Source organism: Colobus angolensis, unplaced genomic scaffold (assembly GCF_000951035.1).
Source record: "Colobus angolensis palliatus isolate OR3802 unplaced genomic scaffold, Cang.pa_1.0 Scaffold61, whole genome shotgun sequence".
NCBI classification, from domain to species: Eukaryota; Metazoa; Chordata; class Mammalia; order Primates; family Cercopithecidae; genus Colobus; species Colobus angolensis.
The window spans coordinates 7,840,454-7,859,495 of NW_012119710.1; the positions used below are offsets into that span (position 1 = coordinate 7,840,454).

Below are 19,042 nucleotides of genomic sequence, written 5' to 3' on the forward strand. Positions count from 1 at the left end.
GTAGAGATGGGGTTTCTCCACGTTGGCGAGGCTGGTCTCAAACTCCTGACCTCAGGTGATCTGCCCACCTCAGCCTCCCAAAGTGCTAGGATTACTGGCATGAGCCACCGCACCTGACCTAAGCTTTCATAATTTTAAAGCAACAGTTATATAATTAATCATCAGAGGTATTTTTTAAGAAAAACGATTACCTTAATTAGTGATCTTTACCTTATACATAATATTCTCACCATTTCTATAGCATATTTTTTTTTAATTACCAGTCATGTTTTTAAATATATTTTTTAACTATCATGATACTCCATGAATTAATCAAGAACCTGAAGCATTGTGCAGATACATGCTGACAATTCAAGAAGACAAGTTGGGGTCTTTCCATCAGAAGAGTGAAACATTTCTCTTTTTCCAGTGCTTGTTGGAGGAACAGATGTACACATATGAAGATGGTAATGTTATCACTTCACCTGAGTTAGCAATCCATTCTCTTGTCTCCTTTCTGATATTAGGAGCACCGAGCCAATGACTAGGGGAGGAAATATTACAGAAATCACATATTTCGTCCTGCTGGGATTCTCAGATTTTCCCAGGATCGTAACAGTGCTCTTCACTACATTCCTGGTGATCTACATTACATCTCTGGCCTGGAACCTGTCCCTCATTGTTTTAATAAGGATGGATTCTCACCTCCATACACCCATGTATTTCTTCCTCAGTAACCTGTCCTTCATAGATGTCTGCTATATCAGCTCCACAGTCCCCAAGATGCTCTCCAACTTCTTACAGGAAGAGCAAACTATCACTTTTGTTGGTTGTATTATTCAGTACTTTATCTTTTCAACAATGGGACTGAGTGAGTCTTGTCTCATGACGGCCATGGCTTATGATCGCTATGCCGCCATTTGTAATCCCCTGCTCTATTCATCCATCATGTCACCCACCCTCTGTGTTTGGATGGTACTGGGAGCCTACATGACTGGCCTCACTGCTTCTTTATCCCAAATTGGTGCTTTGCTTCAACTCCACTTCTGTGGTTCTAATGTCATCAGACATTTCTTCTGTGATATGCCCCAACTGTTAATCTTGTCCTGTACTGACACTTTCTTTGTACAGGTCATGACTGCTATATTAACCATGTTCTTTGGGATAGCAAGTGCCCTAGTTATCATGATCTCCTATGGCTACATTGGCATCTCCATCGTGAAGATCACTTCAGCTAAAGGCAGGTCTAAGGCATTCAACACCTGTGCTTCTCATCTAACAGCTGTTTCCCTCTTCTATACATCAGGAATCTTTGTCTATTTGAGTTCCAGCTCTGGAGGTTCTTCCAGCTTTGACAGATTTGCATCAGTTTTCTACACCATGGTCATTCCCATGTTAAATCCCTTGATTTACAGTTTGAGGAACAAAGAAATTAAAGATGCCTTGAAGAGGTTGCAAAAGAGAAGGTGCTGCTGAATTTACAGATTCTGAGACTTCTGCCAGATATGTCCCATCAGAATCCCCTTTGCCCACAAAACATCATCATGAATGGACTAACAAAAATCATACCCCCTACTGCCTTTGGACAAAGAAGGCTTGATTTGATGCAGAAAATATGCCAATATGGACCAACAGGTGACTCGATGCCACAGACATCAGGATCTTTAGGTCCTGGAGGTTCATTATTTTTATCCTACATCAGGTGTGGCCTCATCATTTATTAATCTATCCAAAAGTATTTGTGAAACAACAAGATTTAGAAATCTTTTGTTTCGGCCGGGCGCGGTGGCTCAAGCCTGTAATCCCAGCAATTTGGGAGGCCGAGACGGGCGGATCACGAGGTCAGGAGATCGAGACCATCCTGGCTAACACGGTGAAACCCCATCTCTACTAAAAATACAAAAACCGAGCCGGGCGAGGTGGCGGGCGCCTGTAGTCCCAGCTACTCGGGAGGCTGAGGCAGGAGAATGGCGTAAACCCGGGAGGCGGAGCTTGCAGTGAGCTGAGATCTATCTGGCCACTGCACTCCAGTCCGGGCGACAGAGCAAGACTCCACCTCAAAAAAAAAAAAAAAAGAAAAAAAGAAATCTTTTGTTTCTTTTGGCTTCTCAGATCAAAGATGGTTCAATGTTAGGACTTTGCCACTAGAGAAATGAGGCCTGGCACAGACCCCCAGGAGTTTAGAAACATCATCTCCCATATATGCTGATACAGCATAATAAAGACATGGTGGTAACCATTGATTATTCTGTTTCTGGACAGGAGAGAATAAACAGACAAAGGGGTTCTGCCACTGGAAAGGGAAAAAAAGCAATATATTGGCCTAGTTGTGTCTTTAAGAAAGAGCAGCCTGAGATAGCTGCAGATTGCCTAAGACCTCTCTCAGCACTAATCATCTAATACATTTTTGGCAATTTCCTTGCCTACACCAGCTGTAGCATAAGGAAGAAGGAGGTGATTTTAATCATGAAGTGGGATAGAAACAAGGATATGGTCCCTCCAATGACATGTACTTTTGAGTCTGATGATTTGATTTCTCGTATCTAGAGTATAGTGGGAAATTATAATGGAGATGATAGTCAACGTTCACAGCCAATGTAATATCTGATACTGTGGGACTCAAACCTTCCTTTTTCTCCCCCATTAAATTTAGAAAATTTACTCTTGACTGGGTAACTATTGAATCCAGGAGAGATGAAAGAAACATGGGTCAAAAGTATCACAGTCAAGCTCAACCTAGACAAGCTAACCTGCAGTCATGTTCGAAGAAGTCATGCATTTAAGCTTACTCTACATTAGCCAGTCCCAGCTGATCTCCAGGTGATCTGAGGAGATGTGAATGACAATAAATGAATGTCGCAGTCAGCACTGGATTTTGTGATTTGTTATACAGCAGTAGTTAACCAATATACTTTGTAATTTAAAATTGAAAATTTTCTCCTAGACCAAACTGCCTGGCTTCAAATTCAGGCTCTTCCACTCCCAAGCTGTGTGATGCTGGGCAAGCCACATAATCTTTTGTGCCTCAGCTTTCTCATTTGTAAAATTGAGATATTATATATCTATTTTGGAGTTGTTTAGGATGATTGAACTGATACTTATTGAAAACTCAGAATAGGGACCCCAGCATATAATAAACGCTATTCATGAGTCATGTATTATTATTTATTGAGTGCTTTCTATGTTCAAAGAATTTAAATGGCTTCAGTTGAGCTACGTTTTATTGTTATACCAACTTCATAGATGAATAAACTGAAGCCAGAGGAATTAAGAAACACAGCTAGTAAGTGAAGGGGTGCGAATCCAAACTAACACTGCAGGTATCAAAGCCTCCTCCCTTCTTCAATACCCCTTAATGTGTAAGGTGCCAAATTGCTTATTAATATATAAGGTAAACACGAATAAAATAAAGCATTATTTGTGAGATGCAGCCAATGCTAATATCTGAAGTAACAATCTTTTGAAAAGCAATACAATAAAGTAACAAAGGTGTGAATTGGGAAAAAAATTGAAGAAAGAATGCCAATTCAAACCTTACGAAAACTAGGGGAGCAGTGGGCAAGATGGCTGACTAGAAGCAGCTGGTGTGTGCAGCTGTCATGGAAAGGAACACAAGGGGTGAGCATTAGGTCTTTGCAACCCTCAAGTCAAGAGATCTCCTTGTGAACCCACTCCACCAGGGCTTTCAGTCTTAAGTCTACCACACAGAGCTATGTCGAGTCTTGGCAGAGCAGCCACTCAGTCATGCATGGAGACTTCAGAGCCTTAGATACTTGGGCTTTCTGGTAAAAGTAGCTGCAGCTCCAGCAAAGTTGGAGGTTCGACTCCTGTATATACCCCTAGGAAAGAGGCTGAATCCAGGGAGCTTAGCAGCAACTACCCACAGGCCCTCATTCCATGGCACCTCACAAGATAAGATCCACTGGCTTGGAATTCCAGCCAGCTACCAGTAGTGGCATTGCACCTCCCTAAGAAGGAGCTCAAAGGGAAGAGCTGGGCTGTCGTCTCTGCTGTTCAGATGCCTTAAGTGTTCCAGACTTTGGGCTTTGAAGAATCCGAGCTGACCCAGGGTGGAAGAGAACCCCCAGCCTAGCACAGCACAGCTGCTCTACCCAAACATAGCCAGACTATGCTTTAGGTGGGTATCCAATCCCATTCCTCCTCACAGGGCAGGACTTCCCAACTGGGGCCTGCAGCCACCCCCACCGAGCTCTCCAGTTGGCAAAGATTTGAATTATCCCTGAGATGGCACTCCCAAAGGGAGAAGACGGTTACCATCTTTGCTGTTTTGGTGACTTAGCAGCTCCAGCCTTTGGGCTTCAAAGTGTCTGAGGCAACTGGAGACTGAAGTAGACCCCCCAACACAGCACAGCTGTTCTACCAAAATGTGGCCAGACTACTTTTGTAAGTGGTTCCTGATCCTGTTCCTCCTCACTGGGTGGAACCTCTCAACTAAGGTCTCCAGCCACTTCCTACAGCTGCTTTGGGACCAGAAAAATGTGCATACCTCCCTCAGAAAAAGCTCTCAGAGGAAGGGACAGGCCACTATCTTTGCTGTTTCATAGCCTTCACTGGTGACACCTCCAGGTTCTGGGAAATCTGAGGTGACTAGGTACTGGAGCAGGGCCCAAGCATATAACAGCAGCCCTATGGAAAAGTGGCCAGAATGTTACGTAGGTTTCCATTCCCATATCTTCTCACCAGGAAGATCCTCAGGCCTGGGCCTCCAGCCACCCCCAGCAGAGCTATCAAGCCAGTTCCAAATCAGCAACTCCCTGGACAGAGCTTCCAGAGTCAACTGAAAGCTTCTACGCCACTGCCTCTGCAGCAGAACCGCCCTGGACACCCTCAGATTAATGAAGGAGCAAAGACACTAAGTTCTTTATCCACACCTCTAGCAATCTGCAGTCAACCCAAAGAGAAGAGGCTGGTCTGTCTCCCACGGGTCCCACACACCCCCCACCGCTCATCACCAGACAGAGAACCCCTGGCTTGGGCCCACAACACATACACTCCGTTTTGGACTGGCTGCACTGAGTGATTGCTGACCTGCATCTTTCTGGGGTGGAGCCCCCAGGAGTCAAACAAGTGACCGTTAGCCACAACCATTACTAAGATCTCTTCCTCTGCTGTCTTTAAGCTGGGGAAGGAACATAAACACAGAGATATCCCCAGAGCCGCAGTGGGCAGCCCAGGAGTGCTGAATCAGGAACTACAGCCAGCACTCAGTGGGAGAGGAACCCACACTTTCAGAGCACTGACAGGAGGGTACACAGCTGCAACTGTAAGGAAACATAGCGGAGCCACACAACAGAGCAAGAGTCTTCCAGCTGGCCTGTAAGCCTAGATATCACCTGCTGAATCACACCTCAAAGCTTCAACACCAAAAATATCTCACTAACACGTCCCCTTCTGAAACCAGAGATAAGAAGTGAGCTTCAAATAAAGACCCTACACAAGGCTTGGCCCAGTAAAACATCTAGAAAATAAGTCGATTGACTCTATTCAAACTACTCTGCAGTTAAAGAAACACCCACATTCAGAGATGAGAAAAAAACCAATGTAAGAACTCTGGTAACTCAAATGGCCAAAGTATCATATGTCTTCCAAATGATCACAGCAGTTCTCCAACAAAGGTTCTTAACCAAGCCAAACTGGCAGGAATAGAATTCAGAATATGTATAGAATGCAGAATATGTACAGAAATAGAATTCAGAATATATATAGAAAAAAAAATCATAGAAATTCAGGAGGAGGGCAAAATCCAATCCAAGAAAAATAAGAATCACAATAAAGTGACACAGAAGCTGAAAGAAAAATAGCCAGTATAAAAAAGAACTTAGTGGGTCTGACAGAGCTGAATAACACAATGCAAGAATTCCACAATGCAATCACAAGTATTAAGAGCAGAATAAACCAAGCTGAAGAAAGAATCTCAGAACTTGATGCTGGTTCTCTGAAATAAGACAGTCAGACACAAAGAGAAAAAAAAAGAAATGAACAAAGCCTCCAAGAAGTATAGGCCATGTAAAGAGGCCAAATCTACAAGTAATTGGCATCCCTGAAAGGGAGGGGAAGAAAGAAAATAACTTGGAAAATATATTTCAGAATATTGTCCATGAAAATATCCCCAAACTTGCTAGAGAGGACAACAGTCAAATTCAGTAAATACAGAGAAGTCCTGTAAGATTCTACACAAGAAGATAATCACCAAGACACATAATCATTATATTTTCCAAGGTCAAAATAAAAGAATGTTAAAGGCAGCTAGAAAGAAAGGGTGAGTCATCTACAAAGGGATCCCCATCAGGCTGACCAGCAGACCTCTCCACTGGTACTCTACAAGCCAGAACAGATTGGGATTTTATCTTCAACATTCTTAAAGAAAATAATCTTCAACCAAGAATTTCATATCCAGCCACACTAAGCTCCTAAGTGAAGGAATAATACAATCCTTATCAGATAAGCAAATGTTGAGGGACTTCATTACCACCGGACCTGACTTACAAGATCTTGAAAGCAGCAGTAAATATGGAGAGGAAAAACTGCTACCAGCTAATACAAAAACACAGTTAAACACAGAGACCAGTGTCACTATAAAGCAACCACACAAACAAGTAAAAATAATAACCAGCTGATGGCACAATGACAGAATCAAATGCACACATATCGATATTAACCTTGAATGTAGAGGGGCTAAATCCCCCACTAAAAAGGCACAGAGTGGCAAGTGGGATTAAAAGGCAAGACCCAATGGTATGCTGTCTTCAACAGACCCATCTCACATGTAAGACACACATAGGCTCAAAATAAAGGGAAGGGGAAACTTCCATGACTGATTTGTTACTGCTGTTGCCAAATGTCACAGACTGAAAGAACCAAAATTGTGAAAATTTCTATTCTAACCAATTAATGTATGAACTACGTGAAATACCAATCGAAATTACAGCATATTTGCTTTTGGAAACTAAAAGTTGATTATGAAATTAATACAGAAAAGAGCAAAGTATATCCAAGGTATTCTTGCCCTTACAAATATCAATGTATTCAGAAGCTATATAAGTGACATAAGCAAGATGGCAAGTCAGGGATCTCAACCCTCATCACCCACAGAAAACAATTGGACGGCTATCTGTGCATGAAAATTGCTCTAGGAAGGTTCTGGAGTCCAGTTAAGAAGCTGCAGCAACACAGTGATGACAAGAGAGTGAACATGTTAGTCAGAGTTCTCCAGAGAGACAAAACCAGTAGGATACATCAGAGGGGTTCCTGAACTCCTTAAAATTGTTGGGAAAATATTCTATATATATATACATCTTTTTTGATGAAAGGTTTACATCATTTGGATTCACAAGAAGGACCATGAGATAACCACTGTGATAGCTCTAGGCTGTTCTCTTGTAGGCTTTTCCTTTTCACATGTCTATGTGTTATCTACACGGAGTTTGGTTCTTTTGTTTTCATATTGTGTGTATGTTGAGTATTCTTTGTTCTTTTAAACAAAGGTAAGACTAGACTTTCTCTGAATATGCTATTTTGCAACCAGTTTTTTTTCCCACTAAAGATGGCCTTCCAGATCAGCACATAAGTATAAACATTTTTAATGTTTGCATAGTGTCCCTGCTTAATATTACATAGAGTAACTGGGTCATAATTATTTAATCAGTACTCAAAAACATAGTATGAGTGCAAAAAAAGTTCACTGATTTGGACAGAAAGATTGTGTTATGGCAAGTTAGGAGAAACAGGATACGTGAAAGTGAGGAATTGAGAGGAACCTCTATAGGTCACCACCTTAGGGAAAAAAAGACAAAATAAGGATTGGTAAACTGCAGAATGTTTAAATTTGTTACCACCAAAGCTAAAAGCACAATTTGTGCAGAAGGAGTTACTGATGCAGCTAAGGCTATCCTGCATCTATGCTCCAGCTTCCAGGACTCCTCCCTATGCCAGAGACATTAAAATAACAGAGAAAACAACAACCTACAAATAAAGGATGTAAAATAAATCATAATACAAGGCAAGGCCACATATAGTCTAGCTAAGCCCATCTTGAGGGAAGGTCCAGGGAAAAATTTGGAAAAAATTATAGGATAGGCAACAGATAAAGGTATGAAGTCATAAAGGAAAGAATTTGAGCAACATATTAAAGAGCAATACTAGTAACTGCCCTGGGTGTGCCTGCCTACCAGACACCCAATCTTGCAAGACTGACATTAAAAGTCTTGCTTCCACTGTTCTTTGTGTCTCCAAGTCCATTCTTTGAGTTTCGATGGGTGAATGTGTTTCTTGCAATCACTTTCTAAAGAAGGCATAAATGAATATTACTGCCATTCTCGAGCCTCTGTCCCTGTGATCCACCTCTAGCCTACATGCCTTGTTCTGACCAAACAGAAAAGAAGGTTGAACTCCAGGGAATAAAAAAGCATGGTGGACTTCCATTCCAAGATGGCTGAATAGAAACAGCTCTGGTCAGCAGCTCCCAGCGTGATTGATGCACAAGATGGGTGATTTCTGCATTTCCAACTGAGGTACCTGGTTCATCTCATTGAGAATGGTTAGACAGTGGGTGCAGCCCATGGAGGGTGAGCAAACGCAGGGCAGGGCATCACCTTGCCTGGGAAGTGCAAGGGGTTGGGGGATTTCCCTTTCCTAGCCAAGGGAAGCCATGACCGACTGTACTTGGAAAAATGGGAAACTCCTACCTAAATACTGCACTTTTCCAATGGTCTTAGCAAACGGCATATCAGGAGATTTTATCCCACACCTGACTCGGTGGGTCCGTGCCCAAGGAGCCTTGCTCACTGCTAGTGCAGCAGTCTGAGACTGACCTGCGAGGCAGCAGCCTGGCTGGAGGAGGGGCGTCCATCATTGCTGAGGCTTGAGTAGGTAAACAAAGCAGGTGGGGAAGCTCAAACTGGGTGGAGCCCACCACAGCTCACCCAGGCCAGCTGCCTATGTTGACTCCACCTTGGGGGCAGGGCATAGCTGAAGAAAAGGCAGCAATTTCAGCAAAGCCTCAATTTCAGGTGGAGCACCTGAGGCCAGAGAAACTAAAGGATTGTCCCAAGATAGCATAGCTTGCTGGTAATACAGCTTGATAACAATAAGTTAAATACATGTACATATTTGTATTTCTGTGGTATCACTTATAATATCTCCTTTTTCATTTCTGATTGTCTTTATTTGGGTCTTCTGTCTTCTTTTCTTGGTTAGTCTCACTAATGGTTTATCAATTTCTGTTTATTATTTTTAAAACCGAATTTTTGTTTCATTTATCCTTTATATTGTTTTTGGGTCTCTATTTCATTTAGTTCTGCTATAATCGTTGTTATTTCTTTATCTCTGCTAATTTTGAATTTGATTTGATCTTGCTTTTCCAGTTCCTTATTTAGAATTGTTATTTTCTCTTGCTGAGTTGATATTTTTGTTTCATTTATCCTTTATATTGTTTTTGGTCTCTATTTCATTTAGTTCTGCTATAATCATTGTTGTTTCTTTATTTCTGCTAATTTTGAATTTGGTTTGATCTTGCTTTTCTAGTTCCTTGTTTAGAATTGTTATTTTCCCTTGCTGAGTTGATACCTTTATCGTTATATAATTGCCTTCTTTATCCTTTTTATTGTTTTTAATTTAAAGCCTGTTTTATCTAATTATAGCTAATTCTGCTTGCTCTTGGTTTCTGTTTGTGTGAAATATCTTTTTCCGCTGCTTTACTTTCAGTCTGTAAGTGTCTTTACAGATAAGATGAGTTTCTTGTAGACAGTTTATGGTTAAGTCTGATTTTTTAACCCATCTTACCAATGTATACCTTTTAAATGTGGTGTTTAGTTCTTTTATGTTCAAGGTTAGTATTTATAGGTGAGGTTTTGTTCCTGTCATCTTATTAATTGTTGTCTAGTTATTTTATACATTCTCTTTTCTCTATTTTTTTCACTGTTCGTTTCTGGTTTTGTGGAATTCTGTAGTGTTGTCATTTGATTCCTTTCACTCCCGCCTTTGTATTATTGCATTAACAATGAGTTTTATGTTTGTGTGTTTTCATGATGGTAAACACCATTCTTTTGCTTTCAAGTTTAGGAATCCTTTCATCATTTCTTCTGTTTCCTATCTAGTCATGGCAAATTCTACCAGCATTTGCTTGTCTGGGAAAGAGCATTTCTCCTGAAGCTTAATTCTTGCTGTACATAGAATTCTTGGCTACTAGTTTGCTTTTTTTCTTTCAACACTTGGAATATGTCATTTCACTACCTTCTTACTGGCAAAGTTTCTGCTGATAAGTCTGCTGTTAATTCTGAAGTAGTTTCCTTTGTAGATGACTAGATGTTTTTCTCTTGCCAATTTTAGAATTTGTTCATTCATTTGATTTTAGACAGTCTAATAATAATATACTGTGGCAAACTCATTTAGGTATTGACTTTTCTGGGGATCACTGAGCCTCTTTTGTTCAGATGTCTAAATTTCTTGATAGAGTTGGGAGGTTTTTATACATTGTTTCATTAATAGGTTTCCTGATCTTTTTTCCTCGGGAATACCAATAATTTATTATTTCAGTCATTTTAGATAGTCTCAAAAGTCTTGGAGGCTTTGTTTATTCTTTTTTATTTTTGTCTTACTATATTATATTTTTAAAACCTATCTGCAAGTTCTGATTCTTCCTTCTGTTTAATCTAGTCTGTTGTTGAAGCTTTCAAATGTATTCTTGCAATAAAGTTTTCAGTTCCAGAATTACTGCTTTTTTAAGATATCTATCTTCTTGGTAAATTTCTCATTCATATCTTAAAATGATTTTCTAATTTGTTTGTATCAATGTTCAGATTTCTTTTGAAGTTCATTGAGCTTATTTAAAATCAATATTTTGAATTTTTATCTGCAACTTTTAGAATTTATTTGTGTTTAGCATTTATTGCTGGAGAATTATTGTAGTTTTCTGAGGGTGTGGTTTTGAGGGTGTGAGGGTTACCTAGCTTTTTCATGTATCCTGTGTCTTTAGGTTGGTTTCTGCACACATGGTGTAACAGTTCTTTTTATTTTTTAATTTACTTTACTTAGGGGAGAACTTTTTTCTTAAAGATGTGACAACTCTGTTGATTGGGTGTAGCCTTCTGGCTTTACTCCTGGGTGTATGCAACAGTGAAGATGCTGTATGATTATTTAGACTAGACTCAGTGTGTTAGGGTACAGTAATTTATGGGGGCAGTGGTAAACTTGTGCTGCAGTTTGAATGCCAGATACATCCATCTTCAGATTAAGTGATGGTGAATTAAACATGTCTATCCTTGCGACCTGAGGAAGCATATGCTACCACCTGTGTTGGTGAATCCAGGAAGATTGGTTCTGTGGTCTCTGAATGATGTTTCTGGATGCTGTTGTAATAGCAGCATACTGGGTAAGTGAGTAGGTTATTTTGCTCCAGGTTGCTTGGGTGTAGCGGGTGACGGTGGTGGCAGTGGTAGTAAGATGTCCTTCTAGTTTCCACACACTGTACTTTTTTGTTGGAAGTGGTTGAAATGGACTGCTCAAGCCAGCCTCCAGGCCAGTAGATGACACTTGCAGGTTGGAGCTAGCCAAGCTAGGAGCAGTATTCTAAGCTTTGTGCCCTGGGAGAAGTGCTCAGGTGTCCCAGGTGGTGGCTTGAGCTGTGAAACATCCAGAAGCCTAGATCCTACAATCTCAGGGGTTATTAAAACTGGGTGGACCCAGACCAGGCAATCTTGCTTTCAGATTCCCTAACAGGGTATGCATGCACCTGTTGTGACTAAGGAGTGGGATGGTCCTCAGTCCTCTGGTGAAATGCTTGGGTGAAAGATGATCACTGCTGTGTTGATGTTCTGCCACTGGGGGGATGGTGCTGGTCCCTGTAATTACTGCTTTGACCAGTGAGTTGAGGGCTTATGTCCCTCTCATGCCCCAGTCCCAAAAGGGCCTCCTCCTCTGTCCTGGCTGTGGTAGCTGACCCAGCTGTTTAGTCAGTCCCAGCAGTTCTTACCCACCCTGTAATTCAGCCCCCAGCCATAGGAGCTGCTGTCAAGCTCGGTACCAAGTCTCTACAGCAATTCTCATTCTGCTCATGTCTGAGATGGTTGCCCAGTTCCAGAACCAGCAGCTGGAGTTCTTGCCATGCTTGCTTCTCAGTTCTGGTTGTGAGAGCACTTTCCCACTCAAGTCATGGTTCTGCAAGATGCAGCCCAAATCTCCCTAATGCCTAAGACTGCTGGTGTTGGTTCCTAGGATCATGCACAGTTTCTTAAGAGATAGGATCAAAAATGGTGCCTTACTGTGGCTGCATAAGTCTGAGGAAGAGAGACACACTCCCTGGAGTAGTTCTTTCTCACAATATCCCAGCTGCTCCCTAAGTTAGATTCAAGGATTGGGAGCACCAAGGTGCTTGCCTGTGTCCTGGGTTGTATAGTTTCATCAGTGGGAAAATAGACCCACAGAAAAACATTCACTCACCCTCTCCCGTACCTGAGATTCACTCTCAGTTTTTGACCAGTCCTGGTCATGCAGGCTGCCTGTTTTACTTCTTCTGTTAAACTCCCATGTTACTTCTTGGATAATATATTTACGTTGTCATTGTTGTTTTGATTCTTCAAGGTAGGTGAGGCATGCTGAAAGTGCTTCTTATAAGTTATCATTTGACCCAACAATTTCTCTTCTGAGACTCTGTGTGAAGATGATTATACATGTACATAAGGATGTATGCATAGGTATTTTCTTTGTGTTAATGCCTTTTAGAGGTCTCTCAAATAATCTTATTATTTCACTTGAATTCAAAAATCAAGTTTGGATTCTGTGGAGCTGAAATGCTTACTAGCTGCCTCCTCATTGACTCTATGGTCATCTAATTTTTTATAAGGGCACCGAAAGACACAATGAGGAAATGATAGTCTCTTTAATAAATAGTGCTGAGAAAACTAGATTTTCTCATGCAAAAAATGAATCTGGACCTTTATGTTACATTACATACAAAAATCAACTGAAAACGGATTAAACACCTAGATGTAAGACCTGAAACTCATATAAGAAAATATAGGGGAAAAGCTCTTTGACATTAGCCTTTGCAATGTATCACACCAAAAGCTCAGAATACAAAAGCAAAAAGAAATAAATGGAACTACATCAAACTAAAAAGCTTCTGCACAGCAAAAGAAGCAATCAACAAAATTAAAAAGCAACCCATAAATTGGGGGAAAATGTTGTAAACTATATATCAGATAAGAGTTAATACCTAACATTTATTTCTTAAGTCATAATATTTAAAAGCAAAAAAAATTACAGCCTGATTTTTAAAATGGGCATAGGACCTGAATATACATTTATCCAAAGAGAAAATAAAAACGGCCAATAGGTATATGAAAAGGTGTTCATCATCACTGATCATCAGAGAAATGCAAATCAAAATCACAATGATATACCATCTCACACCAGTCAGAATGGCTACTAGTAAAAAGTGAAAAAAAATAACAGATGCTGGCAAGGTTGCAGAGCAAATGGGGCACTTATACACTGTTGGTGGGAGCATAAATTAGTTTAACCATTATGGAAAGCAGTATGGTGATTTCCCAAAGAGCTGAAAACAGAACTACCATTTGACCCAGCAATCCCATTACTGAGCATATCCTTAGAGGCACATAAATCATTCTACCATGAAGACACATGCACACGAATGTTCATTGCAGCACTACTCACAACAGCAAAGACATGAAATCTAAACACCCATCAAAGACAGACTGGATAAAGAAAATGTGGTACGTATACACCATGGAATACTATGTAACCACAAAAAAAGAATGAGATTATGGCTTTTGTGGGAACATGGATGAAGCTGAGGGCCATTATACTTAGCAAAGTAAAACAGAAACAGAAAACCAAATACCACATGTTCTCACCTATAAGTGGGAGCTAAATGATGAGAACTCATGAACACTAACAAGGGAGCAACAGACACTGGGGCCTAAAGAGAGTATAGGGTGAGAGGCAGGAGAGGAACAGAAAAAAATAACGATTGGGTACCAGGCTTAGTATCTGGGTGACAAAATAATCTATACAACAAACCCCTATAACATGAGTTTACCTATATAACAAACCTGCACACGTATCTCTGAACCTAAAATAAAAGTTAAAAAAAAGAAAATAAATGAAGAAAACACAGTATGGCATCCTAAGTTCTTGTTATTTCTCTACAAATAATATTTACCAGCCCTTTGCTCTCAAAAACATAATCACCTTTTAAAGTTTAATCTATCTGAGTTCTCATCATGGAAACTGACTTTTTAAACTGTATTCAATGTCAGTGACACTGTCTCAAACAGATCACTTGGTCTGACTACAATGGCACCAGAAATCCAGGAAGTAAAGTTTGTACTTCTTCTCTCTACCTAGCTATTCTTGTGACATACAAAGAGTCACTTACATATTCTTGTTTCTATCTTCCTTACAGAAATAGCAATATCTACCCAAATGTTGTTCTTACTAATGTAAATCTGTTGCCTCATTTATCACCCTCTTGAGGGCCTCTTTGATTCCCTTGTTCCTCAAACTATAGATCAGAGGGTTTAACATGGGGATAAGGATAACATAGAATACTGAGAGCACCTTTTCCTGCTTCATGGAGTGGCTAGAGCTAGGATGCATGTATACAGAAATGGTTGTGCCACAGAAGAGAGCCACAGCTGCCAGGTGGGAGGCACAGGTATTGAAGGCCTTGGCACGACCTTTGGTTGATGATATTTTCAGCATGGAAGCTACAATGAAACCATAGGACAAAAGGATAACAACCAAAGAGCCCAACCCAACAAAAGTAGCTACCAGAAAAAGAATCATTTGGTTGATAAAGGGGTTGGAGCAAGACAAGGAAATAATCTGAAGTATGATACAGAAGAAATCTTGAATGATATTTGGCCCACAGTAGTAGAGATTAAAGCAAGGGATTGTATGAATTAAGCTACTAAGGAATCCACCCCCATAGATTCCAACTACCATTTTCCAACAGATACCAGGGACCGTGATTGCTGAATACTGCAGGGGGCTGCCAATGGGCACACATGTATGTCATAGGCCATGAAGACCAAGAGGCAGCACTCAGCCAGACTCATCTAGGCCCCAACAAAATACTGAGTGGCACAGGCATGGAAGGAAATTGTCTTCTTGTCTTTTAAGAAGTCTGAAAGCATCCTTGGGCTGATGGTAGAAGAATAGCAGATGTCTATAAATGACAGGAAACTGAGAAGAAAGTACATGGGTGTGTGCAGGTGAGAGTCTATTCTGATGAGGATGATAAGACCCATGTTCCAAATCAGGGTCACATGGTAAATCACCAGGAAGACTGGAAAGAGGATGAGCTGCAGCTCTTTTTCATCTGAGAGTCCCAGCAGAACAAACATGGCCACAGAGGTGTGGTTTCCACTCACTTACATGGTTCTGCTTGGTGCCATCTGCTGAGAAAGAGGAATGAGAAGGAAATGGGTTTATTCCCAGAAAAGAAAAAGAAACACTATTTTTTTCAGTCATGAAGCTGGCTAAATATAAAACCTTGAATCATCAATGTTGAGTTAATTTTTGTCTTTCATATATACAATCATGAAACTTTACTGAAAAATTTTTAGATAACTATCATGCTGTCTTTGGGGACAAAGACAGTAAATAAGCATAATTAGCATGATACCACCTAAAATGTCTTAATTTCTGTGTTCCTGTTTTACAAACACATGAGACTTTGAAGATATGCTAAATTAAGAAAACTCTGTCATTTCTCTATACAGTTGACCCTGGAACAACATGGATTTGAACTATGCAGCTCCACTTATACATGAATTTCTTTTCAATAAGTACAATGGAAAATATTTTAGAGATCTGCAACAATTTGAAAAAACTTCACAAATAAACTACATAACCTAGAAATATAAAAAATATTAAGACAAAGTTAGGTATGTCACAACCACATAAAATATATACAGATATTAGTCTACTTTATCATTTGTTATCATAAAATATACAAAAATCTATTATAAAAAGTTAATTTTAAAAAATTTATAATGAACAGAAATTTATTGACTCACAGTTCTGGAGGCTGGGAATTCTAAGATCAAGGGGCTAACATCTGTCAAGGGCCTTCTTGCTGTGTCATACCATGACAGAAGAGCAAAGAGAGGGCAAGAAAGAGAGTAAAAGAGGGTCAAGTTTCCCCTTTTATAATGAATTCTCTCCCTTGATAATGGCGTTAATCCATTCTCTCCACCTTCATGGCCTAATCACATTTCATTGGGCCTCATCTCCTAACACTGTTGTAAAAAGTTAAAATTTATCAAAACTTACATACACAGGCACTTAACCATTCATGGTGCCATTCACAAATGAGAGAAATATAAACAAACATAAAGATTCAGTATTAAATCATAACTTCATATAATTAACTGTAGTACATACTGTACTGCTGTAATAATTTTGAAACTACCTCCTGTTGCTATTGCAGTGAGCTCAAGTGTCGAAAGTATCTGCTTAAAGTGCTTTGTGAGGCTAGTTATCCTCACGTGGGAACTTCATCTCTCCAAAAAAGTGTGTATAGCAGTAAAAAGTTATCTCACATGGTTCTCAGATATTTTTCATTGTGCTTAGTACAGTGTCATAAACCTTGGATGGTGTTATCATAAAATAACACCATGGAAGCAATACAAAGTGCTACTAGTGATGCTGGAAGTGCTCCCAAGAAGCAGAAAAATAGTCATGACATCACAAGAAAAAATTGAATTGTTTGATATATATCACTGATTGAGGTCTGCAGCTACAATTGCCTGCCATTATAAGATAAATGAATCCAGTGCAAGGACCATTGTGAACAAAAGAAAAGGAAATTCATGAAGCTATCACTGCAGCTACTCCGGTGGGTAGAAAACCCTTGTACTTTTTGTGAAACACCTTTTTATCTCATACTGAAAATGCAACTTTTATGTGGGTACAGGATTGCTATACAGAAGGCATACCTATAGACTCTAAAATGATTCCAGAAAAAGTGAAGTCATTATATGACAGCTTAAAGCCAAAGAAAGATGAAGAATCTAAAGCTGGAGAATTTAATGCTAGTAAAGAATGACTGGATAATTTTCAAAAAAGGTTTGGCTTTTAAAATGTCAAGATAACAGGAAAAGCAACTTCTGCTGACCAAGAGAAGCAGATGAATTTCCAGATACCATTAAGAAAAAAGTCATTAAACAGAAAAGATATCTGCCTGAAGAAATTTTTGATGAAGACAAAAGTGCCCTATTCTGGGGGGTTGGAAAATGCCACAAAGGACGTTTATTAATGAAGAAGAGAAGCAAGTATCAGGAGAGGCTAACTTGACTGTTTTGTGCAAATGCAGTTCAGTTTATGATCAGGATTGCCCTTATCTATAAAGCTGCTAACTCCCGAGCCTTGAAGGGAAAAGATAAACACCAGCTGCCAGTCTTTCAGTTGTACAACAAGAAGGTGTGGATAATGAGAATATTTTTTCTGGACTAGTTACAGAATGGATGCTTTGTGAAGTCAGGAAGTACCTTGCCAGTAAGGGACTTCCTTTAAAAAAAAAAATTTTGATATTGGACAATGCCCCTGACAACTCAGAACCCCATGAGTTCAACACCAACGGCATCAAAGTGGTCAACTTGCACTCAAAAACAATGTCTCTAATTTAGCCTCTAGATCAGGGAGTCACAGTGACCTTTAAGTCTCATTACATACGATACTCTATGAAAAGATTGTCAACACTATAGAAAAGAGCCCTAACAGAGAGGACATTATGAAAGTCTGGAAGAATTACATCATTGAAGATGCAGTCGTTACAGAAAAAACTGGAAGCCATCCAGTCCCAACCAATGCATTCCTGCTGGAGAAAACAGTGTACAGCCATTGAGCTTTACTTCACAGGATTTATGACAGAGCCAACCAAGAAAATCATGAAAGAGACTGTGGATATCTAATGATAGTGAGGGGGATTTCAAGATATGAATCTCAGAGAAATTCAAAAGCTAGTGAACACAAACATCAGAGGAATTAACAGAAAACAGCTTGATGGAGTTGAGTGCTTCCAGACAAGTGCCAGATAATGAAGAAGAAGACATAGAAGAAGCATTGCTAGAAGACGTACTGACATTAGACAATCGGGGAGAAGGATTCCAATTACTCAAGACTGCTTTTGACTTCCTTTATGACACGGACCCTTCTATGATACGAGCCTTAAACTAAAGCAAATGGTATAGGGTTTGACACCATATAGAAACATTTTTAGAGAAATGAAAAGGGGAAAAAGTCAGGCAGAAATTATGATTTATTTTCATAAAGTTACACTGAGTGAGCCTGCCACTCCTGTCTCCCCCTCCATTTCCTCCTCCTCTTCTACTTCTGCTACCCCTGAGACAGCAAGACCAATCTTTCCTCTTACTCTTCCTTCTGAGCCTGCACAAGTCAGTATTTCTAAAAACCCCTGTGCAACATGAAGACAATGGAGATAAAGGTCATTATGATGATCTATTTCATCATAGTAAATACTTTATTTTGAATGAACAGTAAACACTTTATTTTCCTTATAACATTCTTAATAACATTTTCCTCTAGCTTACTTTGTTGTAAAAATACAGTATAAAATACATGTAACATTAAAAAATGTGTTAATTGACTATTTATATTCTTGGTAAGGCTTCCAGTTAACAGTAGGCTGTTATAATACAAGTTTTGTGGCAATCTAAAGTCATGTGCAAATTTTTGACTGCACAGGGAGTCAGTGCCCCTAGCCCTTGCATTTTTCAAAGGTGAACTGTATGGTGAAATAGGATGACTCTGCTCAAACATGACTCCACTATTCACCCAGGGCTTCAAGAAGACCTTGGATCATCCTGGGCCTCATATGTAGAATGAAGTACTTTTCTTTTGCCAGTTTTTAAGTTTCTTTTATATATATGTATATATATACTTTAAGTTCTAGGGTACATGAGCACAACGTGCAGGTTTGTTACATATGTATACATGTGCCATGTTGGTGTGCTGCACCCATTAACTCGTCATTTACATTAGGTATATCTCCTAATGC

General features: G+C 39.8%; 1 protein-coding gene across 1 annotated transcript; it reads left to right on the forward strand.

Annotated features, from left to right (window-relative positions):
• Positions 1-478: 478 nt before the first annotated feature.
• LOC105527207 (olfactory receptor 5AN1) lies at positions 479-1,497 on the forward strand. Its single transcript, XM_011963496.1, has one exon. It carries the CDS (start codon positions 520-522, stop codon positions 1,453-1,455), a length of 936 nt encoding a protein of 311 aa, XP_011818886.1. The 5' UTR covers positions 479-519; the 3' UTR covers positions 1,456-1,497.
• Positions 1,498-19,042: the final 17,545 nt, after the last annotated feature.

Coding starts and splice junctions, on each gene's coding strand:
- LOC105527207 (XM_011963496.1), top strand. CDS start 520: ATGACTAGGGGAGGAAATATTACAGAAATCACATATTTCGTCCTGCTG.